The sequence below is a fragment of the Arachis stenosperma genome, chromosome 5, assembly GCF_014773155.1.
Source record: "Arachis stenosperma cultivar V10309 chromosome 5, arast.V10309.gnm1.PFL2, whole genome shotgun sequence".
In the NCBI taxonomy this organism is placed as follows: domain Eukaryota; kingdom Viridiplantae; phylum Streptophyta; class Magnoliopsida; order Fabales; family Fabaceae; genus Arachis; species Arachis stenosperma.
The window spans coordinates 19332766-19351217 of record NC_080381.1 but is presented as its reverse complement, the minus strand read 5'-3'; the positions used below and the strand labels follow the sequence as shown (position 1 = coordinate 19351217).

Here is an 18452-nt window from a genome sequence, read left to right as displayed (position 1 = left end):
TTTCTAAGTTATGTCAAAGATTAAAAGAAATAGGAAAACTAAGAACTTATCATTTGGTTGATAGACTGATTCGCAATGTCTTGACTCTTCCAGTATCTACAACAACAACAGAAAGAATTTTTTTGGCAATAAAAAATGTTAAAACAAGGCTTCAGAGTAAAATGACATACGAATTTCTTGCAGATAATTTAGTCATTTATATTGAGAAAGAAATTGCAGCTATTTTCAGTACAGATTCAATAATAGATAACTTTGAATCAAGAAAAAAACGTCGAGCTCAATTATCTATTTAAGTTGCAAATTTTAATTAATTTCAGCTCTAATAATATTATTATTAATTTTTCCATTGCAGAAATTATGGTTGTGATTTAAATTATTTACATGAAGCATAATACATTTTTTAATAATTTTGTAGAAAATGTTTAAAAAGGGATTGAATAGTATTTGAATATTCTAAAAGCAAGTATGGAACGACCTATATAATATTTAAAATTAGTTTTGAGATATTTGTGTTTAATTATTATACATATATGTTCAGTTATTTTGTAAAAAGTAAATTCTAAGTCTTAGTTGTTATTTTTAATTAAAATTAGAATTAATCTCCACATACAAGTCTTTTTGCTATACAAGTCTTACAAGTTCTGAAATTCACTTCTTCCTAAAACGCGCCTCTTATGGCACGTATGTTTCACGCTCCTCCTTAACAGATTTTTCAATCAACACGCACACATTCTTCTTTGTTATCATCGTCATCAACACTACCTCTTCCTCCTCCTCCTCTTCCTCCTTCTCTTTTTCATTGGATTTTATTCTCTTCCTTTCTTGTTCTCTTTCTCCTCCATTATCAGTTATCTCGTTGTTGAATATAATGAATAATTCAAGTTCAGATTGTCAATTGAACCAGAACGAAATTGATTATTATTTTTTAATCCAATCAAGTGACTGAGGTGTGGTTCAATTCAGAAGAAAAAAATGCAGCATTAGAGGAAATATTTTTCTGTATTTGCAGCAAATTTAGGTGTAACACGAAGATATTTGAGTGTAAAACGAAGATATTTAGGTGTATTTTTATTCTGATAAGTTCTGCATAATTCATAACTCTTCCTCTTCCTCCTCCTCATCTTCTGCTGTTTCTTCTTTTTTTTTTCATCATCATCACCATCTTTTTCTTCTTTTTTTCTTATTCATCTTTTTCTTTTTGTTTTCCCTTCTCAAGTTTCTTCTTATTTTACTCTCTTAACAAGAATAAAAACAAAAAAATAAACAAAGAAGAAGAAGAAACACATAATGCTGCAAAATTACTTGTAAGATGATGAATTTACATTCATTTAACTAAAAGAAAGAAAGAAATAAGAAGAAGAAGAAGAAAAATGCAGCTTTAGAATAAATATTTTTCTGTACAAAAATGCTATTTATACACTAAAATCAGCCACCAATGTATTTGTGTATAAATACATGTGTGTTTTAATTTATTTTCAATGTATATTTGTATTTCAGTATGTATTTTATACTAGTGGCTGACTTTGAGAGAAAAAAATCAAACAAAGAAAAAAATACACAATGTTACAAAATCAAAAGAAGAAGGAAGAGAAACACGACAATGAAAATGAAACACACAAAAAAAAAGGAGAAATACAAAAAAAAAGAAGGAGAAGAAGAAGAAAGAAAAAAAGGATGATGAGAAACGCAAAAAAAAATGACAATTATAGTTTTCATCAGAAAAAAAATAATTATTCATAATAATAATAATAATAATAATAATAATAAAAAAGGAGAACTTTAGAAATGTAATAAATATAACACGCTTTTTTAGATGAACATAACTTCTATTAAATTTGACCAAATTTATAAGATTCATAAGTCAAAAAAACAAAAAATAAAATAAAAAATAAAAAATATTAGTCCCTTCTAAATATTGTCTAGCTTCGCCCCGCACTACAACCCCCACCTTCTCCACCTCCAAACTACTCTCCGTCAGCCAGAGGGTGTTGCACTGCCGGCGTCTCCTTCGTCGCGGTCCTCTTCTCCTTGGCATCTCCCTCTCCGTGCTCACACTCTTTCACCGTCAAGAACGTCACTCTTCTACATCTCACGAACGTCGCTGAGTTGTCACCCAAAAATCGCCGTTGGCCTCGCCTCTTGTCTTCGCCGAATGACATATCTGCTTGCTTCTTCAGCGTCGTCGACGGTAAGTTCCTCATCCTCGCCTCTGGTCTTTGTTTGTCCCTAACCCTTGTTTGTCCTTGTCCTCGTTCCTAAGTCCTTTGGCCTCGTTCCTGAGTCCCTGCTGTTTTAATTTGGTTCAATGATTTCAATCGCTTAAATAAATTATTCTGCTAGTGTTGAATAAAACTATGTAAATCAAAATAATATGACTTGTCATTATTCTCATATATTGACACATGTTCAGGAGGGCAAATTTTCTTATCATATATCTTCTAACTAATTAACTCAAAGCATAAAGGGATAAAGGGCGCGTGCCCAGGTGAAGAAATCGGCTGTGGCTCCGTGAATGACAAGCGGCGGCCGCGGTAACCGGAGGTGGCGGTTCCCTTGGTCTGTACTCTCCGTCTTTCTCTTCCCGTACCTTTTGCTTTTTTTTTTTTTTGGTATTAAAAGGGATAAGTAAAGAAGCTGTTGTTGAACTTAGTCTTAGGGTTTTGGATTACCAGAATTTGCTGATCTTTGCAATGAAATGGTAGAGCTGAACCTAGACTTGATGAAGTGAAGATGATGATTTGTGTGTGTGAGTTGAAACTAATTAATTAATTATGGGTTAATGGTTAGAGTCTGCTCCATAATGTGTCATCATATTTGATTAAATGCTTCCATTTTGCTTCTTTTTGATATGATCACTTGATTTGGTTTGATTCACCTATTTATTACCACTTTGAGCTGAATAATAATAATAATAATAATAGCAACAACAATAATAATAATCATATATTATTATTAATAATAATATTGTTATTAATTGATTTGAATATCGGTGCAGATGACATAGATACCAAGAAACTTATCTTCTGATTAGGAGCCTCAACATTTTGATTCATTTTCTTGGTTTGGAACATTTATATGTATCGATTCACCCATATAACCTCAAAGGAAACTTTACTCTGTTATGTACTTGATAAAATATAAACTTATAAGGGGCCTTCTTGGTTCAGGGATTAGGGATACTGACAAAGTGACAAGGATGATTAGGGCAGTTGCCAGTTTCATGCAGTAATATTCCCAGATTGAGAAGTTGCCTTAGTTTTCGAAAAAACAAGTAACTTTGAGAATAGCAAATTTTAAAAACATATAATATTGCTGCTGCTCACTCAAAACTAAATGTAATAAATAAATGCTTTTGGATAGTTATGTTTTTAATTGATGCATCAGTATGAAGTTTAAAAGAATGAAAATTCTTCCCAAACAGATTTTATGTGCTTGTCAAGCATAAATCCAATGTTGATTGTAGTTCTATAGGGTATTCCATTCTCAAACTGAGTACTAGAATATATGAGACTTTTTTGGTGTGTTTCAAGGTTTGGAATTTTAACACAAGAACTTAGAGCCAAGGATGTCTCTTCGTATAAAGGCTGTGGTAGATAAGTTTGTTCAAGAGTTGAAAGAAGCATTAGATGCTGATATTCAAGATAGGATCATGAAGGAGAGAGAGATGCAAAGTTATATTGAAGAGCGTGAGCGTGAAGTAGCGGAGCGTGAAGCTGCATGGAAGGCTGAACTTTCTCGTCGTGAGGTATCCATTTCTCTAAAATTTATAATGTTTGTAGTGGGTTTTGCTACAAATCAATCTCATGATTAATCATATATCCTTGTATGATCATATGGATATATTTAAAATGTTAAAGAAATTAGAGAAAGGAGAAAGCAGTAGCAATCTAGCAATGCTAGTGTCAATTGACTTTTGATGATTATCCAATCATTTGATGGATAACCTGATTTTTGTTTAGATGAATGCTTTGAATTTGGATATCACTAAGTATCCATTTATCCTGCAGTCATGCATGACCATTGACCAAGAAATGATTGTATGAATTCCAATTCTGATGTCTAGATGAACGCTTGACAAAGTGAGATGTAGCAGTTTAATTTAAAGTTGATGGTATTGAAGATTTGATATAAGTGAAATTTTAATGAACTTTCCTGAAACCATAGAGACAAAGTAATGTGGCTTTTAGGTACTAGGCATTATCAGAGCAAATTATTTGACTAATCAGTTAAAGTTGGCAAGTATCACTGAAACAGTGGCTTCATGGTTGATTTATAAGATGCTTAGCTGCTGCAACTTTCTGCAAAATTAGTTCTCCTTAGACTAGGACATTATACTTTTGAGACACATATAGTTAGGACAACCCTTATCTAATATTTTTTTCTGATATCATGTTTTACACATTCAAAGGTACCACTTTTCATTGTTCTGTAATGATCTGGGGCATTTTGTGAGTTACCAGCATTTTGACGGGGATAAAAAGATGGAAATTGACTGAAGAGAACTTTTTGGCATTATAACAATATTTTCTTTTATGATACTGCTGGTTTACAAAAATTTACACCGTTACTTTTTTGTTTCAGGCAGAGATTGCGCGTCAAGAGGCAAGACTGAAGATGGAAAGAGACAACCTTGAGAAAGAAAAAAGTGTCTTAATGGGAACTGCCTCAAATCAAGATAACCAAGATGGAGCTCTTGAAATTACAGTGAGCGGCGAAAAGTACCGATGCCTTAGATTCTCCAAGGCAAAGAAATGATGCTTGATGCTCTGCTTAGCAGACCAGAATGGGAAAAAAGTACGTTTTTCACTCCTCACCTCCAAAAGAGAGGGTTAGTCCAGCTAAGAGACTAACATGCAATTCCATGTCAAGTTGTGGTTTATTTGTTCATTATTCATTGCTCAATTTGGAAAGTCATTGGTTGGTCCATATTGTTTCATCTGTAAATTTTTAGTATTACAGTTTCACATTGATGAGTTGGTACTTTTTGTAGGAAAATATATGGTTTCAGTTACGTTAAGGACAACTTTGCCGAGTTAAATACAAAGTTTTTATTGTTATCCGGACAATTGTTACGACTTCTGCATTAAAAATATGTAGCTTATGTTTTCTTAATCTTAACATAGAATTGAACATAATTTAAATAATTATATTACTTTCCACTTGATTTTATAGTGGAGCAGCATGTTTTTAAAATATGCAACAAGAATTTTTATCAGATAGTAGGAGTATTTGCTCTATTCTAAATTAAATTAAGATTAAGAATTTGTGTCCGAATGGTGGAGTATCTTGTCAGTTCTAACATAAATTGATATTTATTTTATATGCATTATTAATGTAGAGGATTTTGTTTTTTATAGTTTAGTTATTTGTTCATGTAGCAAATTCTCTCTTATTGATTTAACTCTTATTGTTCTGGGAGTTGCATTAATTTATGAATGATGATAGGAAATGATTGCATCATATTTTAAAATATGTTAATCATCCGGAAAAATTAGGCTTAATTATATGATTCACTAGCCAATTCAAATGAAACAATCCTAGGATAATTCATATCCTACTTTTGTTTGAATAATACTTAATGATGAAACCTGATTTAATCATTAGTATTATTTATTATTATAGATAACTTCTAGTTTCAACATTGTGATGAATGAAAAGAGTCCTGAAATTGGAAAATGCTTATAATAATGGTTTTGACAATGGATTGAGGACTTAAAGTGGCATCAACCCTAAGTATTCCCTCAGATTCATCAATCTTAAGCAAATCCAACTGAGATTGCAAAAGAGATGCCGGCATGTAATGTGTCCCTTCCGCAGCTCTTTTTTTTAATCGAACACTTAGCACCTCAGCAGGAGCTTCCAACAGTACAAAGCTAACAGCACTTGTTTCATAACTTCCCAATTTGTAATCAGGGTCACTTGATCTTAATGTTTCTCTATATTGCTTCTTCAATGCAGAACACCCAAGAATCACACCATTTCCGTTAACTATGTGTTCTTTTGTGGCATCTCTTAGTGATTCAAGCCATGGCATCCTGTCTTCATCAGTGAGTGGGATTCCCTTGCCCATCTTTTCTGTAATATTTAGAAAAAATAAAATAGGGGAGAGAAAAATTAATAGAAATGTTATTTCAACATTGCTAAAAGCTGTCTATATAGTTGGTAACTATGTAAATAATTTGTAATTTTAGCTTAAAAGGAATTGAACTTCTAAAAAGGTTTGTGACTTTTCAAGGAGGAATTTCTGAGAGTAAAAGAACTTTGTAACTTCTAAATGAAATTTTTGTTACTATCAATGCAGTGAAAACTCTGCTATGTTTCACAAGGAAACTTTAGCAAAGAGAGAATGTATGTATCCTACATTTTTATTATACTCCATAAAAATTGTTAGACAACTTTTGAGTTATTAAAATAATAAAACCTAAAAAAGTAAAAGATCAACATAAACAAATAACGAAAGAAACAAGACAGATAGAAACAAGTTCTTTATTTCAGGATAATATCACCCAAAGATGCATTGCATTTGTACAATTGTGCATGTATGCTCATATACCCACCTTTGTTTGATTCAGAATGAAAATCATCAGCATCAAGATACTTATATTTCATCTCTTTTCCCAGCATCTGTCCTACTGTGCTGTTGAGTAGATTTTCAATTGATTGATAAGTTTTTGAAAAGAAAATAGTTAACCAATCAGTTTCATTCATCAGCTCAAAAATTTAACTAGAATAAAGATAGAACTATCCAACATATCATTATCAAGGCGTTAATCCAGAGAAATTGTTCAGCAGACTAGCAATTAGCAGAGCCATATTCTAGAATTATTATAGTGGACTTCTTGTATCCCTTCTTTTCTATAGAGATATCAGGTGTTCTTTTATTTTATTTTATTTTTTTTACCGGCAGGTGAGGTTCGAACTTGACACTCGGTTAAGAAATGTAGAGCCATTTATACTCAACCATTGTATTTTGATAGTTGTGGTTGCGGGTTTATAGTTTAGGATTTAGGACAAATGGCTAATGTTTTAGTACATCAACACAAAGAAAAATTTGAATCTAAAACATATTACTTGAATATTTTACAATTAGACCCTTCCTAGTAGCTAAAGAACAAAGAGTTTATGAAATCATCATATGTGGATCAAGCTACGTTCCACTGCATGTCAATCACTTCTAATTAGTTTCATGCTCTTCATTCATGTTACCCCGACTCTCGGGTCCCGCACCAGAACGGCCTCCGACTCAGATATCCGGGGTTGGCCCTACCCCCTTTCTCTAGAAGGCCCGAATCGGTCTTCACATCTTCTAACTGATATTTGAATTCAAATACCTCTCTTATCTTAGTTAAATAAGATAAGATGAGATAACTTCCACTCCCTATATAAAAGGGAGCCAGAGGCCCTCTAACGTACGTCATTCAGTTCACACTTTATACCTCTTAAATCCATTATGATTTGTACGTCAGAATGTCTTTCAGATAATCCCGTGACCGCCCCGACTCGATCCATCTCACAATTCGTACCAGAGACTTCTAGTATAATTCATATCCTTTAATGTTGTTTCTAAGCCTTTCATTTTCATATCTAAGTCAACGTTTCATTCTATAATAACACAAAATGTCCAATTTTGTGTAACTGACTATGTATCGTACTCAAACAATTTTGAGTAACTCCCGGCCAAGTTTTGGTTGGAGTGGATGGGGCAACCAAAAATTCAATGACGATATATGTGTGGGTTAATTTAAGATACAATACAAACTAAGTACACTTATCCTTACTTTATCTTAATTCTGAAATCAATTTTTTTTTTTAATAGGAGACAATAGAGGCTTTGGTTATTGGATGGATGGACTTACGTTTTTCCGGCACCGCTGACACCCATGATTACGATAACTTCACCTGCCAAATCACATGATATATATATATATATATATATATATAAACAAAGATTAACATCTATACTTTACATGGAAATTGAATTCTTATATACAAAATGAACCAATTGATTCACCTTTTTTCTTTGGAGCCATATCTAATGTAGGTACCTCTCTGTCTGATGAAGGCATGAAAAATCAAGTCGAGAATCAAGAACGATATATATTGACTTCTAGAAGAATAGAGGGAGCGAGACTTGACAAAACTCATCGCATAAGGATAAAAATAATGAGCCAAATGAAGTAATAATGATAGAAACTGAACATTAAATGTTGCAGCTATCACGTGACTCAGCTCCAACAAAGCAATTGAGGTTAAGCTCTTAAAGGTCGGGCTAAATAACTTAAATAAATTCTTTTGAAAAAAGAGTTTAAAGTATAAGAATTTTTATTAATAGTAGTTTATAAATAAGTTATTTTGTGTTTGAATTTTTAACTATAGAAATACTTATTTTAAAGTTGTAGCGTTTGGATAAATAACTCAAAAAATACAATTTTTTTAACATAAGAGAATGAATATTAAAATAACGATGATAACAAATACTTTCCATTATTGAAGGTAGATTTTACATAACCAAATCACTAAGATTATAATCGATCAGGCAATTGATTCTTTATTTGTTCTCTAATTAGTTCTATTTTTCTAGCACTTTCAGCATTCGGTTCTTCCCACGTAATATCATTAGAAACTGGTTCTTTTACTTCACCTTCACCTTCACCCATAAGATCAAAATTTTCATAGAATTCTTCAAATTGTTCATCGCTTGTGTCATTCCGTCGAATAAAATTGTGTAAAGCCATACAAGCACCAATAATTCTAACTTGTGTGTCTAAGGAAAACGATGCCATGGCACCTAAAATTTTCCATCTTGCTTTACAACATCCAAATGAGCGTTCAATTGTACATCTAAGGCTAGAATGATAATAGTTGAATACTTCATTTCTTCCTCTTGCTTTGGACCAATCTAAAATGCGAAAGATGGTATCTGTGACCTTTATAAGGACCTAACAACCCCATAAAACACAGATAGCCAGAATCTACCAAGTAATACTTATCTAGCAAAAATTTAGTGCACCATAAAATCAGTTAATAAAAATAAAGAGTTTAATCTTATATAAATAATATCAGTCTCATATGCTAACCTTTAGGAGGAAGAGGGAAATGAAGACTTTGTCTACGAACAGCTTGATTGAAAATTTTAGTATCGTGTGCAGATCCCTCCCAACCCGCCCATACAAATGTGAAACACATGTTAAAATCACATACTGTCATCACATTTGTAGTTGTAATCCCCTTTCTACCAATGTATGGAATTTTTTTGTCGGCAGGAACAACAACAGGTATATGAGTTCCATCTACTGCACCAATGCAATTTTTAAAATATGGATAATATCTTTCATTATTTTTAATTTTCACTAGAGTATCTGTGAATTGTGGATCAGTTGGTTGAATAATATGTTGAGCAAGCTTGCAAACAGCATCCAATAAACAATGAAATTGTCTAGAAATAGTTTCTCCTGAATGTTGGAATCTCTCTTCAGCATTACGTATTGAACCTGGTTATCCAATGATATATAAAAATATACCTACTTGTTCATGAATTTCAATCCCTTTTGTTGTTTTTAGATTGTAAGTACTTTGTAAAACATCACAGAGATGAAGGAACACAAGCTTTTTCATCCTAAATTGCTGGTAGCAACGAATAGAATGCCCATTTAAAAGTTCATTTACCCAACCACTTCCTGTCAATCTTAAAGTTCTTCGTGGATTTTTCACAACGTACTTTAGAAAATAATCAACACAAGTTGCGATTGTTATTAAAGTCATTATCTTCTTCTTACGTTTGGATGCAACCTTTTGTTTGTTTTCAAATTCTTCGTCTGACACATTTGTATTTGACATCAAACTTTCAGTTGACAAACTTTCAGTTGAGCTGTTAGATATCCTGTTATACAAATATTTTAAACTAATATCAAATAAACACTAGTTCACATATTAAATATAAAATAGCAAACAACCATTAGAAAATAATAAAAAAATATAACCATAGAAAATATTTTTTGAACAACACATAAATATATTAAAAAGAGACATTCTAGCAAAAAAAATTTTAAGAACCAGACACATCTGCTAACCTATGAGTCTTCAACCAACCAAGTTGTAAGGCAGAATCTTCTAGCTCCATAAAATTCTCTCTATTCGACCTTTTTGTCATTAGTCTTGTAGCTATAAAGAATATATCACTCCCCACTTCTAGCCCAGGTAATTATTTGAGAACAGATAAACAAGTAGATATACTTGGTACGTTATTTCTATGAGCTATTTCGTTGGCCTTTTCTTCTTCAAACACATTAATTATACGTTCTAGTTGAGTTGAAAGTTGAGAGGCTCCAGACCCTTTTTCAACCTTTCTTCTCTTTTGTCTCATTGCATTAAGAGATATTGATTCATCATTTAACTCATCTTCTAAACCTTCTTCTTCATTACTATTATCTTTGTCATTATATCTATCGTTATAACTATCATTTATATCTTTAGAAGGTGCCCATGCACCTACACCAGTAGCTACAACATCTTTAAAAAGAAACTCTATTTCATCAAGATGTTTTGGACTTTTCTCTCTAAATTTTGCCACATCAGAATTTTCCTATGAGACGATAAAATGACAATTAAAAATCTCTCGATAAAATTGATATTTCTGAAATAGTCTTAAAAAATGTAACATACCTTAATCTTAGCATCCCACCAATCATCACTTGCTTGTATGGTCTTCTTAATAGGATCCCAACCAAGAAGGGTCTCTTTTCCTTTTAGTTTAGCCCATAGTCCCATTCTCTTTTCATAGCCTCCCACTTGTTTTTAAATTGTTTAGACTCATAATTTAAACCAGTCTCGTTAAAAAATTTTGTTTTTAAATTTTTTCAACCAACTTTGTTAAAATGTGTTCCAGGTCTATTTCCAACTACCATTTCTTCTTTACATATTTTCATGAATAAAATAGTATTTGGTTCATTCCAGTCAGCTTTAAATTTTTTTCCAGACTTGCCACTTTTATGAATTCGTTGGGAAAGAACATAAAAAAAAAGAAAATTATAAAACTAATTATAAAAAATAATAGCAAGTTGTATAAAAATAAAATCACATATAAAAAAATAAAATAAAAATCACATATAAAAAAAATTAAAACTGAGATCTCATAGCATACACAATGTTCAATACAAATTTAATAATAAAAATAGAATGATAAAATAATAAAAAAATACCTGAAAGGAATATATGCTGGTTCAGATAGAACAGAAGATGGTAGTGAAGGGTCAATACTTTCAGCAGCAGATGAATCATTACCTGAAAATGATGGTAGAGGGCCAACACTTCCAGTAGATGGAACATTGCGTGAAGATGATGGTGGAAAGTCAGTGCTTCTAGAAGATGGAACCTTGCGTGAAAATGGTGGTGGAGGGCCAGTATTTCCAGCAGAAACAAAAATATTTTTTCACAGAATCAAGAACGTAAGTAGATTTTTTTGTTTTGAAATCAATTTTTTTCACGGAAGTGATAAAATAACTTATTGAAAAGGAGATAAGTCATCTATTTCTACTTCTTCCAAAAGCTGCAAATTAACTTTTCGGGAAGTTAAAAGCTCTTCTTTAAAATTGTGCCAAACGCGCTTATCGTAACTTTTCATAATTCAAAAGTAAAAAAAAAAAAAGTAGCTTTTGTCACTTCCCAAACGGACTCTAAGTCTAGCTATATATCTATCTATTCTATTAGGTGAATTCTATGATGTAGAAAGAAATATTCTTCTACATGTGTATGTTTGTGTTGTCTAAAAAGTAGTGTGACAAGTATTTAGAAAGAGAGTAACTGAAAAGATAAGATTTGACATGTTGTAAGTAAGATGTAGTATATTTTATCTTATGTAACATGTAAATGATATATTGATTAAATAGACTAATTATATTTATGTTAATTAATTATTAAAGATAATATTGGACCTTGTATGATTTTTTTATTTTTGAACTTTTTGAACGTACGCTCTCTCTCTCCAAAAATATTAACTTTACCCACAAAAATTTATTAATATTTATTTATTTTAATATATACCTTTTTTCTTTTTTGATAACTTAGATATATTCAGTTTCCCAAATATAAAAATATATTACATATTTTAACCAACAAAAAAATATATAACTTTATGTATTTACATACATTTAAACTAACGGTAATATTTATATATATTTAATTTAAATATTATATCAATATATCTGTCAATATTACTCTGGGTACATATAGATATTTATAAAAAAATATTATTCAAACACCACATATTCTTGACATCTTATAAAAATAGTTTGTTATTATTAATTATTGAGGAATGCTAGGGACCAGCAATTTTAGTGTTTTATAACCATCAATTGGCCATCAATAGTATTTTTACTAGTGTGAGATTACATCTAATGGTGAGAGATCACTCACTTTTGTTTTGATGGTTAAGTGCTGACCAAAAAACACAAAAGTTGCTGGCCCCTAGACTTTTTCTTAATTATTTATATATTTAAATTTTTTTAATTAATAAAACAAAAAATTATATTTAAGTGTTTAAAGAATATTGATGTCAAAATAGCATTTGTAATACTACCATTTTTATAGTGCAGAAAGAGAGAATATATATTTTGGGAGAGTTGATTTTTTTAAGAATGAAAATTGTAATAAGAAATTTTGCTTTTTGTTATAAAGGGAAATTAAAAATAAATTTAATTTTAATGTAGTGTTAGTATAAAATAATTTTATATTTACATCTAATGACATAACACTACATTAACAAAAATAATTACTTTTTATAGACGGTGTGAATTGTCATCCAAAAGACCAAATATAATTACACAACTATGTAAAACACATTTTATACTGTCAATACATCAAAATTAAACTCACTAAAAATATGTGCACCCAAAATTTGTATAACACCAGACATATAGAAAAACATAGTAGACACAAAAAAATATAAGAAAACATAGTTATTTTTCGGTATTATGTAGACGATATCTTGTTATTTTGTTTGCATTAAAATATCTATTTACAGTTGTTTATAAAAAATAATTAAAAAAAAATTTTAAATACGAAAAAAAGAAAAAAAATTTAATAATTAATATTTTAAAAAAAATGTCTAAAATACTTCAAGTTATTATTGAAATATTTTAGATGTAACCTATTATTTATAATTAAATTATTAATTTTTTTATAATGAATAAACTATGTTATTGAGTGAATATTTAATATTTATTATTTTATTAAATAAAAAAAGTATCTCTCAACAGATTTAACAAAATTATATGATTAGTTTCTCTTTGAGAGCATAAAAATGTGTTAAAGAAAGATGATAATTTTTCTAATATATATTATACATTCATTAATTTAATTTAAAATAAATATTAATAAATTTTTGTGTGTAAAAATTAATTTTTCAGATGATATTTATTATATAAATAAAAATAATTAATTGAATTTTCTTTTTCAAGTAACATGAGTTGGAAGAAAAATTATTAACTTAGATGAAAATTAATAAAAAAGAAAAATTCAATTAATTATTTTTCTCTATTGCTCTCTCTTACCCTTTCTAATAATAATAAATACAATTTAATTTAGTTAGAAGTTCATTATTTTATAGTCTTTTATATATATAAACATGACAGAATAAAATTGTAAAAATAATCTTTTTATCACTTTGGATATTTTAACTCTTTTTTATTTTTTTTCTCTTTACGTGTAATTTTATTTTGTGTTAACTTTGTTTATTTAATGATGAAATATACTCATATTAATTTTATCATATAATAGTTTATTTTTCTCTTATGTATTTTGATTTTTATAGTTACTATTGATCTAGCTGTTTTCGTTTTCTTGAATTGTTCTTTATTTTTTTATGACTTGATAATTTAAATAAAAAAGTAAAAAAAATGATGGCCAAAGGCAGAGGTTAAAAGCCTAAAGCGGCAACATCACTTCTCAGCATTATTATTATTAATATAAACTTTATTATTTCTTTTCTAACATTCTTTAATACGAGCTTCATTTTTTTCTTTATTATTATTAATGGTTTTATTATTTTCTTCTCTAATTATAAATCTCGTTATAATAATTCTTTGATAGAATATTTTTTTGGTGTAATAGATTTTTTTTCTATTTTTTTTCTTAAAAATAATTTATATTAAGAGAAACAAAGAAGATACAAATTAAATTTTAAAATTCAAATTTAAATAAGATGTATGTGCAAAAGGTAACTATGGAATTGAGATCTAGAATTCATTTGGTATATTTAACTCTTTGTATTATTGTCATTGAAAATTTTAAATATTATTATAAATTCTAGATATTTTTTTATCTTATATTGTTCTTAAATTCTACATTATATTGTGTATTTGAAGAGTTTTATCTTTTTTGAAATAAGTGTGATATTATATACTTTTTTGGATACAAAGAGATAATAAAGTTGAAATGAGTAACAAAATTGATAAGATACAAATTTTTAGAATTTCTAGAACAATTGAAAAAATTTTAGTTTTAAAATAAATTTTTACTCTATTTTTTATCTTTTATTTGATTTTTTTATAATTTTTTATTAATTTTATTATTAATTATGATTGTAATAATTCGTCACAAATTTGTGTTTTGTAAAAAAAATTTATCAATCATAAAATACAGAAGACTTAACCAATAAATTCAAAAAATGTTAATTAATCACAAAATTAAAAATTAAAAATTGTGATTTAATTATGTTGTAAAATACAAATTGGGGCTATTTAAAATTAATTATTTACCATTAATGTTAACTTAAATTATAATAAGGTAAAAGATAAAAATTATGTATAATAGTTTAATTTAATTATTTATACTATCAAAATTATTCTTTATTATATCCCATTTATTTTTATTCATTGGTGATCTTTAATTGTCCATTCATGGTGTAATATACATTTTTATATATGTTATAGAAATATGATTTGATTCCATTAACTTGCCAATTTTTTTTTTTTGAAAAATCTAAAGCTAAAGCACAAAAATATATTTATAGATATTTTTTTTGAACTAAAAAATTTAATATTTTTTGTCATTTTTTTGAAATTCTAAGTTAAATATGAATATCAATTTTTGAAATACAATAAATATATTTTAAATTTTTTGTATCTAAAAATAATATTCTATAAATGTTAGAATTATTTAGATGGATAAGTAATAGTAAATATATAATTATTTAGGATGGATAGAATTAAGTACATCTTTTTATTGAAAATATAAATTTAAAAATATTATATTTAATTCTCAATAATCAACCTTTCATTTAACCATTGTATGTTCAAAAGATTTTTAAAGAAATGAAATAATTTTAGGTATATAATTTTTTTGTAAAAATTTAATTAATTGAATATATTTATTATCGTTGATTAAAAAAGTAAATTGAAATGACAATTTAATATTTCTATACTCTTAAAATAATATTTATTTATTTTTCTAGCATTCTTTATCATCTAATGATCACATTAATATAATTTAATTCAATAAAATTATTTATCATCATTTGATTGAACAAAAATTCTATTTTATCTGAAAATTTTAGATTTCTCAACCTCAAGATCATCCATGTTAAATCATTAAGAAATATAACTGAGAATGCAGAAGTGTTCCTTCATTCGAGAGCATGATTGAGATCAGAGAGCTTGTCTCTTGTGGTTTTTTAATCTTCGTCAACCAAAACCTTCTGTATCTCTGATAGGGCTGAATCACAATTTCACTGTGAAAAAAGAGCTACGGAGATGACTTTGATGTGTTAGAGACCAAAATCCTGAAGTCATTATTTGTATTTGAGTGTGACACTCATTAAACCCTAAAACTCAAATAAAATTATATCTATGGTTTCAATTTCATTTATCCAAATCAAAAGAAATAATGACTTATTTAATTCAACATTTATGACAATAAATGAGATCACTGTTATATAAGTCATTTAATACGAAATTACTTAATTTGCGATTATAATTAATATATGTATTGCCCATAAATATATTAAGAAATAATAATTTCCTAACAATCTTCCACTTGGGCTATACATATATATTTTCCTGAAATAATCACATCTTATAAATTTTATGCACACATCTAAATATTATTTTCTTGATTACTTTAATAATCTAGTCTGTCTTATATATTAGTTATGAAATTAACATAACTTTTATCACATTAGTGTTGCAACGAAATCAAGATGATCGCCATACTAAAATACTCAACCACATAGATTAATTTTAGATGAAAAAATTCAGAATTACATACAAAAATGATCTCATGCATGCCTATTTTCAACTTGAATAAAAATTCTATTTTATTCGGTGACAGACTCAGATGAAACTGCAATGGCAATGCTTGGGCTCATAGCGACGATGACTAAACTAAGTATGTGGAAAAAGAAGAGAATAACTTAACAGACTCACAATGAGATATATATATATATATATATATATATATATATATATATAGAGAGAGAGAGAGAGAGAGAGAGAGAGAGAGAATTTACCTAAAGAAAAAGGACTCGGTAGGAGAAAGGTGGTGATGGGCTCAACAGCGACGGTAATGGGATAAGTAGCGATGGCGACATGAGCTGTGAAGGACGATGGGAGCTATGAAGGGGTAGGCGGCGATGGGATCAGCAACGACGATGATGGGAACTATGAGGTTTTTTGTGAAGAAGTCAAGAAGAAGAAGACTCTAGGTGAGGATGACTGGTTTCTCTTACATGGCTATAGAGTATGGACTGAAACTGTGAATTACTAAATCTGTGATGTGAAGCGAATCTTAATTCCTAAAAAGTGTTTATATGTATATATCCGGGGAGAGTACACCCTAAACCCGACCATATCCTGTCCTGAGAAAAATCTGTCCCGACTCGGGTCAAGTTATTACCCTTCCCAACCGGGTATGGATGGGTCGGGTATGGACGGGCTGGGTATTCGGGTACTCTTGTCAAATCTAACTACATATTGATACTCCATTTATTAAGGGTTTACCGCTAGCCAATGGGTAACTCCTAATAGTTGTTTAAGCGGACGAGTGACATGATCACTCAACAAACTCAAATTGATTAAGACAAATACTAATTATTTTAAATATTTTAATATTAAAAATCCTCAGATTTTAATTATAATTTTGTAAAATATTTATAATAATAATTACTATATATATTTTATTTAACTTTTTAATAAATTTTTTATATAATTTTATGCAGGGACGGATGCAGAAATATTATTGTAAGGTCCCATATCGGTTGAGGAAGAGAACGAAGCATGCCTTATAAGGGTATGGATACCTTTCTCTAGTATGACGCGTTTTGACGAGTGAGCGTAGGGGGTTTCGGCTATCATCCCTATCGTCAAAGGCAAAACTGTGTGGCCTTTTGTGCCAAAGCAGACAATATCATGCTAGCGGGTAGTCTGGGCTGTTACACTACCTGTTGTATCTGTATCCTACTTATGTTTACTTTATCTGTATTGTTTGTCTGTGCACCGGAGTATTATAGGAATCCTTTTAGCTTTTCCGAGACCTTATATATTATCTATGCGGGCACCTATACCATGTTGAGAACCTCCGGTTCTCATTCTATATATATTTTGTTTTTTTCAGATACAGGTTGAGAGCCACCTCGTTGAGCGTCTGGAGACCCTCCTTACAAGCGAAGAACTATTTTTTGGACTGTCATATTTTGTTTTAGGCTATGTATATATGTTTATAGAATCTCCGCATGTATATTTTGTGTTTTGTCTATCCTAGAGGTTGACTTGAAGATACAAGTGTTTATTTTATAGTTTGAGCTTTATTTTGGGTTGTATATAAATATATAATTATATACTCTAGCCGGCCTTAGCTTCGCAGGTCGAGTTTGGAGCTTGCTATCTGTGTTTTAGAACTCTGATATGTATATATATTTTTAGCTTTCTTTTGATCTTACCTATCCGTTTTATGAATATCCATGCAAGTGTCACACGATTTTCTATTTATCGTTTTTGTTTAGCTAATTCTTCAAGGCTCTTAGATATGATTTCTTTCAACTATATTTATGAACGTATCTTTTCTTTTAGGGGTCGTAATACCTTGCCACCTCTACTTTATGATTTAAGCGTAAGGCTCTGTGTGGTAGGGTGTTACATTATAGTATCAGAGCAGTTCGTTCCTGTAGAGCCTAAGGGATGGACTGATTATGCTCCTGGGCATACTCTGGGTGTGTGTATATGCTAATTAGGATATCTAATTGATATATGTGACATATTTGTTTATGAGCGTGCATTTGGGACTTTGAAGCATTAGACATAAGATATTGAGACTGATCACCTTAATATCACTTGTTTGGTGTGAACAAGAACCAAATGATGACTCGTGGACAAGGACGCGGTCGAGGTAGAGGACAAAATATTAATGCAGAACCTGAAGCCACTATGAATAACCCTATGAACTTTGCGAATGCTTTGGAAAAC

The 18452-nt window shown here is 29.6% G+C and overlaps 2 protein-coding genes across 5 annotated transcripts; one reads left to right on the top strand and one right to left on the bottom strand.

Moving 5' to 3' along the window:
* Positions 1–1881: 1881 nt before the first annotated feature.
* LOC130983044 (uncharacterized) lies at positions 1882–6152 on the top strand. Of its 3 annotated transcripts, XM_057907215.1 has the most exons (5): positions 1882–2188; positions 2411–2556; positions 3531–3745; positions 4582–4794; positions 5959–6152. In XM_057907215.1, exons 3-4 carry the CDS (start codon positions 3566–3568, stop codon positions 4753–4755), a joined length of 354 nt encoding a protein of 117 aa, XP_057763198.1. In that variant the 5' UTR covers positions 1882–2188; positions 2411–2556; positions 3531–3565; the 3' UTR covers positions 4756–4794; positions 5959–6152. The 3 variants fall into 3 exon arrangements, with proteins under 3 accessions (XP_057763198.1, XP_057763196.1, XP_057763197.1); XM_057907213.1 differs by lacking the exon at positions 5959–6152 and having other exon boundaries at positions 1883–2188; positions 4582–5057; XM_057907214.1 differs by lacking the exons at positions 2411–2556; positions 5959–6152 and having other exon boundaries at positions 1883–2188; positions 4582–5057.
* LOC130983043 (gluconokinase-like) lies at positions 5594–8204 on the bottom strand. Of its 2 annotated transcripts, none has more exons than XM_057907211.1 (4): positions 8012–8204; positions 7857–7899; positions 6558–6637; positions 5594–6075 (listed from the first exon to the last, which is right to left on the bottom strand). In XM_057907211.1, the coding sequence occupies exons 1-4, from the start codon at positions 8064–8066 to the stop codon at positions 5636–5638; spliced, it is 618 nt and encodes a 205-aa protein (XP_057763194.1). In that variant the 5' UTR covers positions 8067–8204; the 3' UTR covers positions 5594–5635. The 2 variants fall into 2 exon arrangements, with proteins under 2 accessions (XP_057763194.1, XP_057763195.1); XM_057907212.1 differs by having other exon boundaries at positions 6558–6632.
* Positions 8205–18452: the final 10248 nt, after the last annotated feature.